This window comes from Diceros bicornis, chromosome X, assembly GCF_020826845.1.
Source record: "Diceros bicornis minor isolate mBicDic1 chromosome X, mDicBic1.mat.cur, whole genome shotgun sequence".
NCBI lineage: Eukaryota > Metazoa > Chordata > Mammalia > Perissodactyla > Rhinocerotidae > Diceros > Diceros bicornis.
This window is the reverse complement of record NC_080781.1, coordinates 15,394,707-15,408,916: the sequence shown is the minus strand read 5'-3', so window position 1 is coordinate 15,408,916 and position 14,210 is coordinate 15,394,707. Positions and strand designations below refer to the sequence as shown.

The window sequence follows — 14,210 nt, the reverse complement described above, 5'->3', positions numbered from 1 at the left end:
AAAAAAGGAGGACTGGCAATAGATGTTAGCTCAGAGCCAGTCTTCCTCAGCAAAAAGAGGAGGATTAGCACGGATGTTAGCTCAGGGCTGATCTTCCTCACAAAAAAAAAAAAAATCTTAGTCTGGAGTCAGAGACATTCATGCAGAATTTTTTACTAAGTAGAAACTCCACTTAACCAGTCTCCACTGGATTTCCAGATCAACCAACCAGTCTTTATTCCCTCTATAAAGCACAAGACTAAGGCCTATGGCAGAATTAGAGCCTATTGTTTGTAGATGACCATCTAGGACAGCACTTCTCAAAGTGTGATCTGTGGATCTCTGGAGGGGGTTCTCAGACTTTGCTGAGAGCCCATGAAGTCAAAACTATATTCATAGTAACACCCAGCTGTCTTTTTCACTGTTGGCATTTACACTGATGGCACAAAGCAACGATGGGTAAACTGGTGGCACCTTAGCATGAATCAAGGCATTGGATTCTTCAATGCCACAACCCTTTCAGTTAAAAAAAAAAAGCCAGTTTTAGTTAAGGATGTCTTTGATGAAGCAGTAAAAATTATTACTTTTATTAAATTTCAATTCTTGAGTACATGTCTTTTTAGGAATCTACATGATAAAATGAGGAATATGCATAAAGCACTTCTGCTGCATATCAAAGTCTGATTGTTGTCTTGAGGAAACGCACTTAGGCAATCAAGTTGCAAACTGAACCAGCCACTTTTCTTGTGGAACATCATGTTTTACTTGAATGAATGACTGACACATAAACGTATTTAACATAAACGTATTTATGTTAACATGTGATAGGTTTATTACTATTATTTTTAAATGAATAAACATTTTATATTGCTCAATTTTGACTCCTAATATGATAAATATTAATAGATAAAACCCACATAAATAAAAAGCTCTTAGGGTTCCCAGTAATGTTAAGAGTGTAAAGGAGTCCTAAGACCAAAAAGTTAGAAAATCGCTGCTCTAATACAACTTGACGATTTTGTTCCCACCAATCAAGTTGTATACATAGAAACAATCAGTTGTTTGTTTATAACACTTCCATACCTACTTATAACAGATGCACTTGCTATTTTAATATAATTAAATATCAAATAAACCAATGAAATAATGTTTTAAAAAAACAGAGTTGTTGTTTATAAGAAAACAAAGTTTAATACTTTGGAAAGATTTAATAAAGGAAAGCCACTAAACATACTGCCTCCATCTAATCAAATGTGAATGCAACAACTATAAACACTGGCAAGGGGCGGCTGCTGGTGGGGGTGAGGATTCTGCATTGAGATTGCTTTGCAATATTTTTAAGCTTTTGCTTCACTTTAAAGAAGCTGACACAGGATCTCACAGTTGATGTGTTATGGGTATGATGTATGCAAGAAAGACACATCAGAACTCCAATCAGAAGATCAATACTCAACAGACCTTGACCTTACCTCTAAAGAGTGGTAAATGAATATATATCGATATATTTTCAGTTAAAATAAAATGTTTAAAGTATGCATGCATCATTTTTTTTAACGATTCTCCACTTGAATTGCCTTTTTCAAGTAACAAATGCATAGGAGGTACCCAATACACAGGAGGAATAAGAGGGCTTTGTAATATAGAAAATAAATTGTATGTTTCATTTCATGTTCAACTCTAAATTCCTCAGCAGCAGAGAGGAATGGCCCCCAATATCCATTCTTCCCTTATTCCACAGTAATACAATTTGTAAGTAAATGCATAGGTGCCCAGAATGAAGAGTACATTTCCCCTCTGCCTTGCAGTTAGTGTGGCCATAAAACTAAGTCCTGGCCAATGGGATATGAAAGCTAGACAAGGGCAACATCTCAGGGGTGGTAGAGCAAAAAGGCAGAAGCAACCTGGGTCTCCTACGGCTGTGGAGCAGAGCTACCATACCAGCCTGGTACTGCCTACCTTTGTATTTGTACAGGAGGGAGAAAGAAATTTCTATTTTGTTTAAGTCACTCTAATCCTGGGTCTCTGTTACAACCTCCTACCCTTTAAGAGCATCTTTCTCCTTGCCCTCTTGAGACTCATTGTCAATTGTTAGGCATTGCCACTGATGGGAGGGTGTGATAGTCACCTTCCACTGAAAAACCACAGGGCCAGGGCAAGAATCCCAGGTCTGAGCGTCAGAAGATGGGAGTTCTGACAGCAGCTCTGCCACTTACCAGCAGAGAGATCTCAGACACGACAAATGGTCTGATACACAGAGGCGATTTCTCCATTTGTTCATACTAAATTGTTATTAATTGTCAACAATCACCATGAGTAGAACAGAAATAAAACAGATAAACTGAAATAGATCTGTCAGAATTTTATTATTTGGCAGGGAAAACTGCAAACTGCATGATTATTTTTGACAACTAAAAATTAATATAACGAACATCTGATTTTACAGCAATCCTTTTTTAATAACTTTTTTTAAATATGAAATTTCAGTTTTATTTTGGTGGAGAAAGTCCCTTAGGAAAATACCTACGTTGACACAGAAAAAGAAATCTTAATACAGATTTTGGAAAAGAAACATAAAACAGTGTTTTAAAACAACAAAGAGCCCTGTAATATTTTTCAAGCTTTGCTTGTAATGAAATCACTATATATATTTTTTTAATTAGAAAAATAATTTTTAAAGGCTGAATTAATTCAAAAGGCACATTACTGGTCAGTCATCTTGGCACCACTGATTTCCATTTTGTGACAATGGTGGTGGTGGTGACACTGTTGTTTATGACATACAAAGCACCTGGGAATTGGCCCAGAGCAAACATAGACCTCTCCAGTCTTAATCTTCTTTAGATAATAAAATAGGAGTTTAGCAGGAGCCCCCTAATTTACTCATCAAGGAAACCTCTAAAGGTCTGCCTGGCTCTAGTTGATTCTACTCTTGTTAAGGCACTTATTTAAGTTCTTGACAATAACTGCTGTAGGTCAGCTGCTCTCCAAGAAATTCATAGGCACACAATACTGACTACTGTAGGGTACATTTGCCCTTAAGTCACATCATTAAAATTGTCACTAACAGTTAACAATTTTTTAAAAAATTACTAAAGCAAGTACGCGGAAAACTTGAACAATGTGTGCTTTTCTTCTTTTCTCCCATGCTTCCAATTCCTTACTTGTGGTCTCATCTACCTCCTCAAGCCTCACCTTGTGCCCCCTGGCACATCTTCTTCCCTTGAAGCCAAAGCACTGGCAATTCACAAAAGGCTGCTTCATGAGCCCATTCATTCGCCACTCTAGGTCTGATTCAGACAGCCATCCTATGCTTGCGAGGTATCTTACACATACCTCTATCATCCTGTACCGTCACTGTCAATTTACTTGTTTCTCCCTCAAAGGCCTTGCTTAGGTTTAATTAAAATAAACCAATCTAAACATTACTTGCTGAACACAGATTCTAAGACTTCAGAAGCCAAATCAATACACTATTTAAAATTATCTCTGTACAGTAAAATCGTACAAAATCCTTCAATATACTTCAGGATTTTTAATGATTATGGATATTTTCATTTTTAAAGTCTTCAGATTATGAGTACATTGACAACTCATACTAGATAATACTACTTCCTTGAAGAATGTCAGAGACAGCCCTAAATAAAAGAGTCAGGCAAATCTCCAGAGAGTCCATTAGTGACTTACTTTTTCAACATACTCAAACACCAAGTACAACTTCCCCCTCCGACGAAAGGCTTCCTTCAGCTCCACAATATTTTCCTGTTTGAGAGTACGAAGCATTTTAAGCTCGCGTAAAGTCGTTTCCTTGACTTCTTCATTTTCTAGAATGTAAATGATGGTGAATAGAGTAAAATTAAAGCTTTCAAACCACTGTTCAAAAAATTCTAAGAACACTGAAAACATACCAATTTCACATTCCACTTTGAGTACTTCTGCATAAAAAGTCCAAGGGTGGAATATTAAATATCACATTTTTTTAGTGAAAGGATCAAGAAAAAGAAACTTAAAGAAGAAAAGGCTTACTTGATCAGCACAAACCTAATTTTCTCCTTCTATTTTACTATATTCCTTAGAGCATAACGTATATGTACAACATAGACTTATAGATACGACATATGACTCCAGTGTCATTTTAACTCTAACACTACATACTGGGGAAGGAGGAGTTTAAAAGGGTAAAAAGAAATCAACAGTCTCAGTGGGCAGAGGAGCCTCTGTGAAGCATCTGTAGCAGGTTGATGTTTTCAAGTTTGGCCTAAAAGAGCATTTTATTCCTCACGCTGCATGTGAGCCACCTTAGTGAACAGAGGTCACGTGCCAGGCATGCACAATGCAGCTCACAGTCAAGTTGCAGGGAATTTTAAGAGTGTCTGATCTTCTCTCTAAATAGCAGCTGCTATAGGTTCCTGTTGTCCTCCTGTGGCATGTCCGTCTGTCCATCCCAGATGGTACAGCTGTACTGGGCTGGAGAACTAATGCTGAACCAATATACCCTTCCATATCATCAACTTCACTCATGCTAACCCCCACAGACATGGAGGAAGGACAGAAGTCACAGTAACTCTAATGGATTAATTGGCAGGGAAAGTAATAGTTCATTTTAAATAAGTTTTTATGACAGCTTTAGATTTAGCCAGGAAAGTCTACCTATCATGTTTACGTATGTATAAACAAGGATACAGGTTCATAATTCCTTATCTGCAATTCCAAAAACCCCAAAATCAGTCTAAAAACTGAACGCTTTTTCTAAGTTTATGGCAAATCTCTTTAGAGGCAAAACCTGAACTGACATGAGACCACTTACAGTCTTTGTTTATCCCATTTAGTATGAATATCCATGTTATGCTTTAGAAATAGTATCTGATTAAGGGGTGCTAACGTAACATGCTATATTTCCATTCTAAAATCCAAAAGTTATGAAGTCTACAACACATTTGGCTCCAAGGTTTTAGGTAAGGGTCAGAATCCTAGCTTGAGAGTCTAAGTTGTGTGACCCTCAGGTTCAGACATGTCTGGGGAGGAAGAAAATGGAGTTTGGGGAAAGCGGTGAGAAAGATTAAGATGCCTTCTAGGAAGAAATGCTTCCTAGGCAAGACACACAAGAGGAAAAAGCCTGAAGGGGGCCAAAGCAGGAGGGGAGATTCTAAATGCAGTGCCAGGAGTACTTCGATTATTTTCTATCCCAGCCCCTCTCCCAACCCCCATTCAAACCGAGTTTAAAGAAATTAGACTGTAATAAAAGCAGGGTCTTTGTAGCACCAGAGGATCTGTAACAAACAGGGAACATGAAGTCAACACTCCTTTGTGAACTGGTTACACAAGTGAAATATTATCCCTACCTCAGCAAGAAAACTGTTGGAGAATGCTGGAGCACAGATTAGGAAAGAAGAGAGAGAGATACTGCCTGTCAGAAGGCAAGAACTAGCAGGAGCAAAGGCCAACAGTGGCATAAGCAGTGAACCACCTCACATCAGGGGGGTCAACTGGAAACTGGGTACTCACAGGGCCCATGGCAGGGGAAAAGAGGACAAAACAGTGGGGGCCACCTGGCAATAGGGAGATGCAATGTGATCAGGGGACTTCCCAAAGTGGCTTAGAGGATTGTGGGGGTTGGGGGGTTCGGGGGTTGGGGGACAGAGGTCCAGCTGTTCTGCAAGTTGGGGCTGAGAAAGAGAAGTGGTGTCTTGTGACTGTTAGAACTGCTAAAGTCTAGGGAATGCTAAAAGTTTTGAGTCTTCCGAAGAAGGCTAACCTACTCCTCTGCTATCCCATCTGAGTTACTCTCAAGGTTGGGGTAATCAAACTAAAATCCACCTATCTCCAAGACACAGAATGCAATGCAGATCTCAATAAGAAGCAAATGATCTTTCAACAAGGAAGTAATTCAGCAAGAGACAACTCATGACCTGGTCCCTGTCTGCTTTTCCATCCCCATCTCATGCCCTTCTCCTCCTCCTTCACGTTAGTCTTTCAGTTCCCAAAATAGCCCCAAACTTTATTTTTCAACCTTAGGGCCTTTGAACTTGGTCCCTCTGCTAGCACTCTCATTCTAGTACCCAGACTCTTTACAGGGCTGGCTCCTTCAAGTTTCAGTTTAAATGGCACTCCTCACAAGCCGTGCCCAGACCACTAAACCAAAGCAGGCCTCCACTCCCGTTATTCCTTATTGCAGTCCTCCGAACTTTTCTTTCACCACTTCTATTACTGTATTTGTTTGCCTACTGGTTTACCACTTGTGTGGCCACTCCTGCTAAACTGAGAGCTCTAGGAGCACAGGTCTAAGTTCTGCTGTTCAACAGTTCACACCCTATCACTGAGCACTGTACCTGCCACAAAGAGGGGAATCAATAAATACTTCCTACGTGAATGCTTTCACTGGCGCCCTGAGGAAATCTTTGCTCATATGTGGCTAGCTCTTATTCCCTTAAGACTTATGGGAAGCAGCAATGTGATGGCAAATAGGCACTTTGCCCTCTCAGTTTTGAGTACAGTGCTTTCAATCTCCTCTCGCTAGAACTTTGAAAGGGCAGCTTTTCAGGCAATAAGACAAACTGAATTTATTTTCCCCTATTCACCTCTACCCCTGGTTGTCTTCTACAATATGTGATTATGAAAAATGGAGGCCCCAGAAAACTGACAGCACTAAGGGTCAAGAACACATATATACTGAATCATTAAAAACATCCATACGCTATGCTGGGTACAAATAAATGTTGCAACAAAGTCCAAAGTAAATACAGCTGGTGTATCTTTTCTAATCAAATACTTGGTGGATTCTTGGTGCCTAAAAAGCCACTGAAAAAAGGGAGCTTTGTATTATTAGCAACTTGTGGCGGTTTCACTTTGATTAACAGATAAAGCCACCTCAGAATGACTGAAGCAGAATGGCTTTAGCAGAAGGAACATTGGAGTAGGATTCAGGAGACCTCGATTTTGAATCCTTTTAATCACCTAACACCGCGACATGTGACTATGGGCAAGCCACAGGCATCCCCCCATACACACCTTAAAAATCCCATGGTCTTTTCCAAATCTAATGATCTGTGATTTCTTTTCATTAAAATCTCATTGATTATGAGCCTAAACCTCATTAAATTTTGGTACTTTGTTATATATACATCATTCAAATCTATACTGACTCTACTTAACAATGGCATAGAGAGAAGAAAAACGAACCTTCAAAAAGCAGCTCACAAAATCACCTAGCACGCAGTGCCAAAGCCACCTCATTTGAGCAGCCTATCTTTTTTAGGAAATGAAGGCTTCTCTAATTCATGCCAGTCATAGGTATTAAAAGTTGAGGTAAGCGCTTCAGCACTAAGATTGTAATGAATGGGAACAGGCGGGAAGTGGAGTTATTAATTCCCTAAGTGCAAGCAAAATGGTCTACTTTTCATTATTTCATGACTTGATATATCCTATCATTTTTCCTTCTCTGAGTACTTTTAAGGTTCCTGGCCTACCCTGTACTTTATGATGAAAATTGTGGCACTAAACGACCAGATGATGGGGAAAAGGAATGCACGTTCCACTTACACGTGCTTCTTTCCTCAGAGGTTCAGAAAGTAGCAAAGCTCTTCAGTGAGGCAGTTTTTTAAAGGTGGTAGCACAGCCAACTGAAGTGAGCAAAAAAATCCCTGCCTTCCAGCTGAAATAATCCCATGGATTCTTTATTTAGGCTAGGCTCCTCTAGTTTACAAATGAAGAAACCAAGTCTAGAAAGAATAACTCTCTCAGGATGAATGAAGAGAATATCACACTAAGCAGAACACAGGGACATGGGCGACATGGCGTAAGGCAGTGAGTGAGCTTTGGAGAGCGAGCAGGAACACCCAGGTTCAGGTCTAGACTCTGCTACTCCTTAGCTGAGTGGCAAAGCAGCATGGTATGGGTGGAAGAAAAACTCAACAAAGATCCTGGGGTCTGCATCTTAGTCCCAGTTAATCACATACTAACTGTGCAGTTTGGGGCCTTGGGTTCCTTGGCTGTAAACTAGAGTTGGGGTCCTACTAGATGATTCTGAAGGTCCTTCCAGCTCTAAGAGCTGGTACTTCCATGTGATTCCTGCTTCAGTGCATGCCGGTGGACCTGGTCATCAGTTACCACTGTGGGTGTTTGGCTTAGTTCAGGCAGCAACTCTGACAAAGTTATATAAATTCTACTGAGTGATGACTAAATGGCAGCGTAGAAAAAGGACATTATGTAAAAAAAACAAAAACTAACCTACTTCTAAGCTTGCTAGTTAGGCAAGTTAACACATCTAAAAATCAAGAAGGGAGATTCACTAAAGTAAAAGAAAACAACTTTTAAGAAGAAAGATCACAGACGCAAAAGAAATGCAAAGATAAATAAGTGATGAAAAGAGAAAAATCTAAAGATGAGCAGAAACTCTATTGTAGCTCTATTTTTAAAGAACTGTGGGCTTAGAAAAGAAATCCAGAAATAGCTGTAACCTACTTTATATGAAATCACAAACCTGACATTCTTGTATAGCCAAAGAGGGCCCCAAAAATGGACCTTTAAACAGGTACAATGGGGGGGATGAAGATAGTCAACCCATCTTTGCACAAAACCATAAGGGTACCATGTTTGAGTCTGGTTGCCCTGACTGAAGAAGAAACATCAACAGGAGGACAATTAACATGGCCAGGGGGAGTTGAACGGTGGTGCAGCTGTCATATATATCAAAAAAGATGAGAACCCTTAAATCTTCAGAGATGAAGGCGAGGTAAAGCACAATGGAAACTTATTAAATTATGAAAAGTGCAAAATGTTCACCAAATCCTAGAAGAATCCCTGAAGTTTGAACGAGACCCACTTTGGACATTAAAAGGAAGTGTGGTGAAACCAGGAGTAGCCAGAATGCTCCAGCTTAGTTAACTGAATTCTCTGTTTAACCAGGGTTGGAAAGTTTGTTTCAAGGTCTCTCTTACAGAGAAATCAGGTTCTTGAATTTAAGGACCAAAGATTATGAATTCTTGTTTTGTACCATTATTCAAAATAAGAAACCAGAGTTCCCTCGATCCAGAGATCAGGACAGAGCTTTCCAGTGTCTGCGTAAAAATAAGCATGAAATAAATTGAAGGAAAGAATGGACGATCAGTTAAACATTTTCTTATGATTAAGAAGAATAAATATGTCCATTCCAAGAGAAAAATATTTATTTACAGAAAACATAAGCAGCAGCAGGATATGAAATGCAAGCAATTTTATTTGATATAAAAGCAGAGGCACAACTTAAATTCCATCTTAACCGTGGACTGCTACACAGCGCCCTGAGAGTCAGCCTCCTTACCATGTACCTAGGCCCACTGACAAGTAGGGAGGATCCCTCCTCACCCCATCACCTGTAAATTTGAGGAAAGACTGAAAAGTCCAAAAAAGCAAAAGGTGTTGTCACATCAGAAGATCCAAATGTATATCAAAAATAAATTCTAGGGGCCGGCCCCATGGCGTAGCAGTTAAGTGCGCGCGCTCCACTGCTGGCGGCCGGGGTTCAGATCCTGGGCACACACCGATGCACCGCTTGTCAGGCCATGCTGTGGTGGCGTCCCATATAAAGTGGAGGAAGATGGGCACAGATGTTAGCCCAGGGCCAGTCTTCCTCAGCAAAAAAAAACAAAAAAAAAAAAAAAGAGAAGGATTGGCCTGGATGTTAGCTCAGGCCTGATCTTCCTCACAAAATAAAAATAAAAATAAAAAAATAAATTCCAGACCATAGGACCCTCTCAAGTAAATGTTGAACAGACAATGTTTTTAATTCTTTCTGGTCCAAAGCTATCTAGTCTAAATCAGTGCTCTTGGATTATTTAATAAATTGAGGCTGGCAGACACTTATACATGTGTGTGCATGAGAATGATGATACAATAGTGATAGAAGAGTAGAACATCTGAACATCAAATCTCATTGTTCAAGATTAGAGTTATAGGAAGGGTAGGAGAATTAGGCTAAATTTATCATTATACATAGTCTGAAAAGTACCTTTTAACTAAATAATCTCTAGTATCTGTTTGGTCTGTGGTCATTTTTCTCCTCTCAGAAAATCCAAATACTGAGCAGAACTAATTCTACGGAGACTTCTGGTTGGTTAGGTGTTTATTAATTAATGTTTCTCTGTGGGAACCTACATTAATAGACAAACATAATACTATCACTCAGGGTATCATTAAGAATTCATTATCGAGACTCCACATTTAGGATCATGTATAAAGAAGCAAAAGTCATCAAAACAATAAAATACTAACTAATGAAGCAATCTCAGATAAAAATGTCATCACTCAAAACATTCCTCCTTTTTAACAGGAGTTTTTATCCCCAACCAGTGTGTCAAAGTCTTTCAGGAAGGATCATAGGCAAAGACCCTGATAAATGATCTGATCGAGTTATATCAGCTAACAACTGGAGAATAAAAAACTGACGAGGATGAAGATAGAAAGACAAGAACATACAAAAATGAAGAGTAAACTGACAAAGCTTTTTGTGTATTTTTTAATGATCCTCTTTTACTGTGCAAGTCATTCATTGACCTAGCCTACAATTTTACTGTAAAAATTGCCCCTCCTCCCCAAAAGATAACACTTGGTTTTTTCTTCTCAGAAATAGCACATAATTGCTATTATAACCTAAATTGTGTTAACTATAAGATAAAGTAAACTTATTTTCAGAATTTTAGTTTCATTTTCCCAACTTAAAAAGTCCCAATCTAACCTTTTATTTACTATAAAATTTTGGTTCCCGTTTTAAATAATGATCTATTATCCTGGGACAACAAGGACCTCTTGAACTACATAGTAGTCTACCTTAAAATGTAGTTTCAAAAACGTTTTTTTCAAATTTGTGGATACATATGAATTTAACAAGAAAATAGGGCATTATCATAATCTCTTAAAGCTAAGAGAGGTAATATATACTCTCATAAAATATCCCTTGATACCATCAGTGTGAGAACACTTGATTAGCTTGAACATGGGTCAGACCAAGTTCAGATCCTATTTCAGTTTAACAATGTTTTTATAGGATTATTTTACTATCTTCACAAAGATTTTTAAACACTGGATTTAAAAAAGTCACTATCATAATATCAAAAGAATATTTTCAGAATAATAAAACAGATTAAAGAAAGCTATATGACAATAAGGGCAAAATTATCATGAAACTCTATTTTTTATTATAATTGGCTTGACTGAAATTTAAGATGATAAACTGATTCAGAATTAAGTGGTTTACATAAGGGTTGCATGGACATCCTCATCTGTACTAGACTATCTATGAACACTTCACACTCCAAAAAGGTTGTTCACCACTCATGTTCCCTTACTTTCCATTAAGCAAGGTACTACTCTGACAGGACGAAAAGGGTAAAGACAGAAAAGAGAGTATGAGATCTCCCAGGAAGAAGTGGAACCAGTAGGAAAGTGTGCCTAGAATAGGATTGGAACTTAAAAGTCATGAATAATTGGATATGTCTCCAGATTCGATCACAGAAATGTTTAGGAAGTGTCCCTCTAGAAGTATGTACAGGCATACCTACAAAGGTGTCCATCTGCAAGTTGGGTAGGGGGGAAGACTGCACGCCTGCAAGGTAATGGTAACTGATAATGGTCAGGCAGAGATGAGGGCAGAGTGGATTCATGTTTTGTCAGCTCCGTAAAATAAGGGCTGATCAAATGTTTCCTATAATGTGTCAGCTATTCATACACTCCCAGGATGCCACAGCTAGAAACAATCTCTATCCCTTCAAAATTATACAAATTCATTCAGGCACTGATTGCTTTCTACTCTGTTTTACTGCTATTTATTTACAGGTCTTAATTCTACTAACAGGTCATAAGCTTCTTTAAAGTATCTGAACCTGATTTACCTTCATAGCTCTGGCTCAGTGCTCAATGAATTTCAACAGATACACTCTTGATTGCCACTTTGAAGGTATCATTAACACAGGTACAAATATATCATTTAATTGAAGCTAAAAATTGGTATACATAGGATAGACATTGTGAAGAATATGTTAGTGTTGTTTAAAAAAAGCAATGGCATACGTGGCCTAGATGCTTTTCAAAAATTTGATGACAATTATTATTTTTAGTGGCAACTGACGCTTGATGATATGCCTTACAAGATGAATGCACAGCCAGAAGTCTTTACACACATGAGAAGGTTGTGCTTTGATCTACTGTTGCAACCACTAGTTTTAGTAGATCACCATTTGTCTCTCAGCCGCCTGTGGTTAACCCAAAGCCACTGCTCAAAGAGCTCATTTCCAATGATCTCATAGTGGGTTGGCCTGGGGCTACTGCTTCCTTGTTAGACTACAGGTACACCATTTGAAGCACTTCTGTTTTGTTTTGTTTTGTTTTGTTTTTAGAACAAGCTAAAAGCGTTTTTTACTGCCTTCTCTTTAAGGCTGCAGAGACAATGGCTGCTCAAGCTCCCCGCTCCACATAACCAGCACATCAAACACTGCTGAATCTACCCCAGGATTTTGTTAGTGAGCCTTTTTTGTGATTTAATGTTTGCTAAGTCTCTAAGGTAAGGGTGATGAAACTGTTCACAAATAGAGAGGCTGGTGTCTTACAGTACTTAGGCAATGTGTGCTGATGAAGGTAGGCTATGACTGCTATTGTCATACTTCCACTTAGATATGGGGGTTGATGCTATGCTGGTGCCTCTTACTCCTGGAGCACTATTTTTCAAATGGCAGGTTGTGACTCATTAGTGGTGAAATCAATGTATTTGATGCCACAATAGGCATTTATATGAATTTATATGAGCAGGAAAGAACGGAAAGTGGAGAACCTCACATTCCTAAAATAAAGTAGTTCTGTGACGCTTTTGCTTCAGTTATATATAGGACATCATGTATGTAGATAATGAGTTAGGATGTAAAAAATATTTCTACTGTAGGTCTCTGTGAAAAAAAGATGGAAAAATGCTGCTTAGAGCTTCTTAAAGGCCATAGGTGTCTTTGTGGTCAGTTTTTCTACTTGGTTATCTTTGGATGGCAAATAGTCTAGATTTAAAACCTAATGAACTACTGAAATGCTTTATGTATTTATTGTTTTTGTACCTTACTTTTTTTGTGTACATTACTGTTTTTTTAATGCTTTACCTTAAACTATCTTGCCTAGCATAGGGTAATTTTAATACTCCATTTGAAATGGTCTGGACGTGTGACCAAAGCCTCCAAGTATGGTATTTCTTCTTGTAAAGCTTTTATTCTTCCAATGAGTTATTCTAAATATGAAATCACTCCCTCAATACTGTCTACATACCACTTATCCTTGTATTTCTAACTGACTAGGAACCGGAGACTAGTAACCAATACTGAAACCTTTCACATAGCACTTCCTACTTGTGTGAACTCACAGAAGTATTTACTTCAAATTAGTTTTCTCATTTCAGTAATACTTAGAAACAGTGTAAATAGTATGCCTTCTACCCAGCATTTGAAGCAAGATTTCCAATACCTTAAAATACAAGATGAGTTTTCTAATATCATGAGATTTGAAAAGATTCACACAGAAGGAACTAGATGTTTCAAAGCAAAGCATGATAATAAATAAACTATATTCACTTTCTGAGATTAAGACTTTAAAATCTCAGGAACAGAGTCTAATCAGCTAGATCCCATCTCTACCACATTCTATTCACAAAAACTAAATACAGAAAGAAAAAAAAACAAATATATATATATATATATGTATATATACCTTCACTGTCCTTGAATTTCTTGATTGCCACAATTTCATGTGTTTCCTGCAAAGGAAAAGAAGCAGAAATAAGTCATTCTCCAGTGTTTTTCAAATTAAGAATTCCAAGTGTCTGGGGGTATATTCTGGGAAAGAGTAGCAAGAACCCAGAGAGTAAAAAACAGATCCTCCTCCTTCTCAGTTCTTCATTTCTTGGTTCCAAAATTCTCTTTCTTACCACTCCGCAGACATTGTCAGGGAAGGAAAAGGAGAAGGGGTAGGGGTTGGGAGGCAAAGAGCAGAGAAGGTGATAGAACATGAATAAACCAGAAGTGTCAATGTCTTTAGGCTACACAAAAGTGCCAGGATGACTGACAACAGAGCAGCATCTGTACTGCCCTCTGAAGCCCAGGGACACATTTTACTCGGGCTTCGAAGACCAGAGAACAGGCTTCTACAATACTTGGTAGTTGCTGGTAGCAGAATGCCTCTCCCGAGTCTCCTCCTTTCACTTCCCTTTTCCTAACAGATTTAGTTGTTCA

At 38.4% G+C, this 14,210-nt stretch overlaps 1 protein-coding gene across 3 annotated transcripts in view; it reads right to left on the bottom strand.

Annotated features, from left to right (window-relative positions):
* CDKL5 (cyclin dependent kinase like 5) overlaps nt 1-14,210 on the bottom strand; it is a 138,955-nt gene that overhangs the window by 48,573 nt on the left and 76,172 nt on the right. For all 3 annotated transcript variants that reach the window (XM_058535521.1, XM_058535522.1, XM_058535523.1), the window contains exons 4-5: nt 13,690-13,735; nt 3,664-3,800 (exon numbers count right to left, since the gene is read on the bottom strand). In XM_058535521.1, the coding sequence (XP_058391504.1) occupies nt 3,664-3,800; nt 13,690-13,735 (183 nt within the window). The remainder of the gene's footprint in view (nt 1-3,663; nt 3,801-13,689; nt 13,736-14,210) is intronic.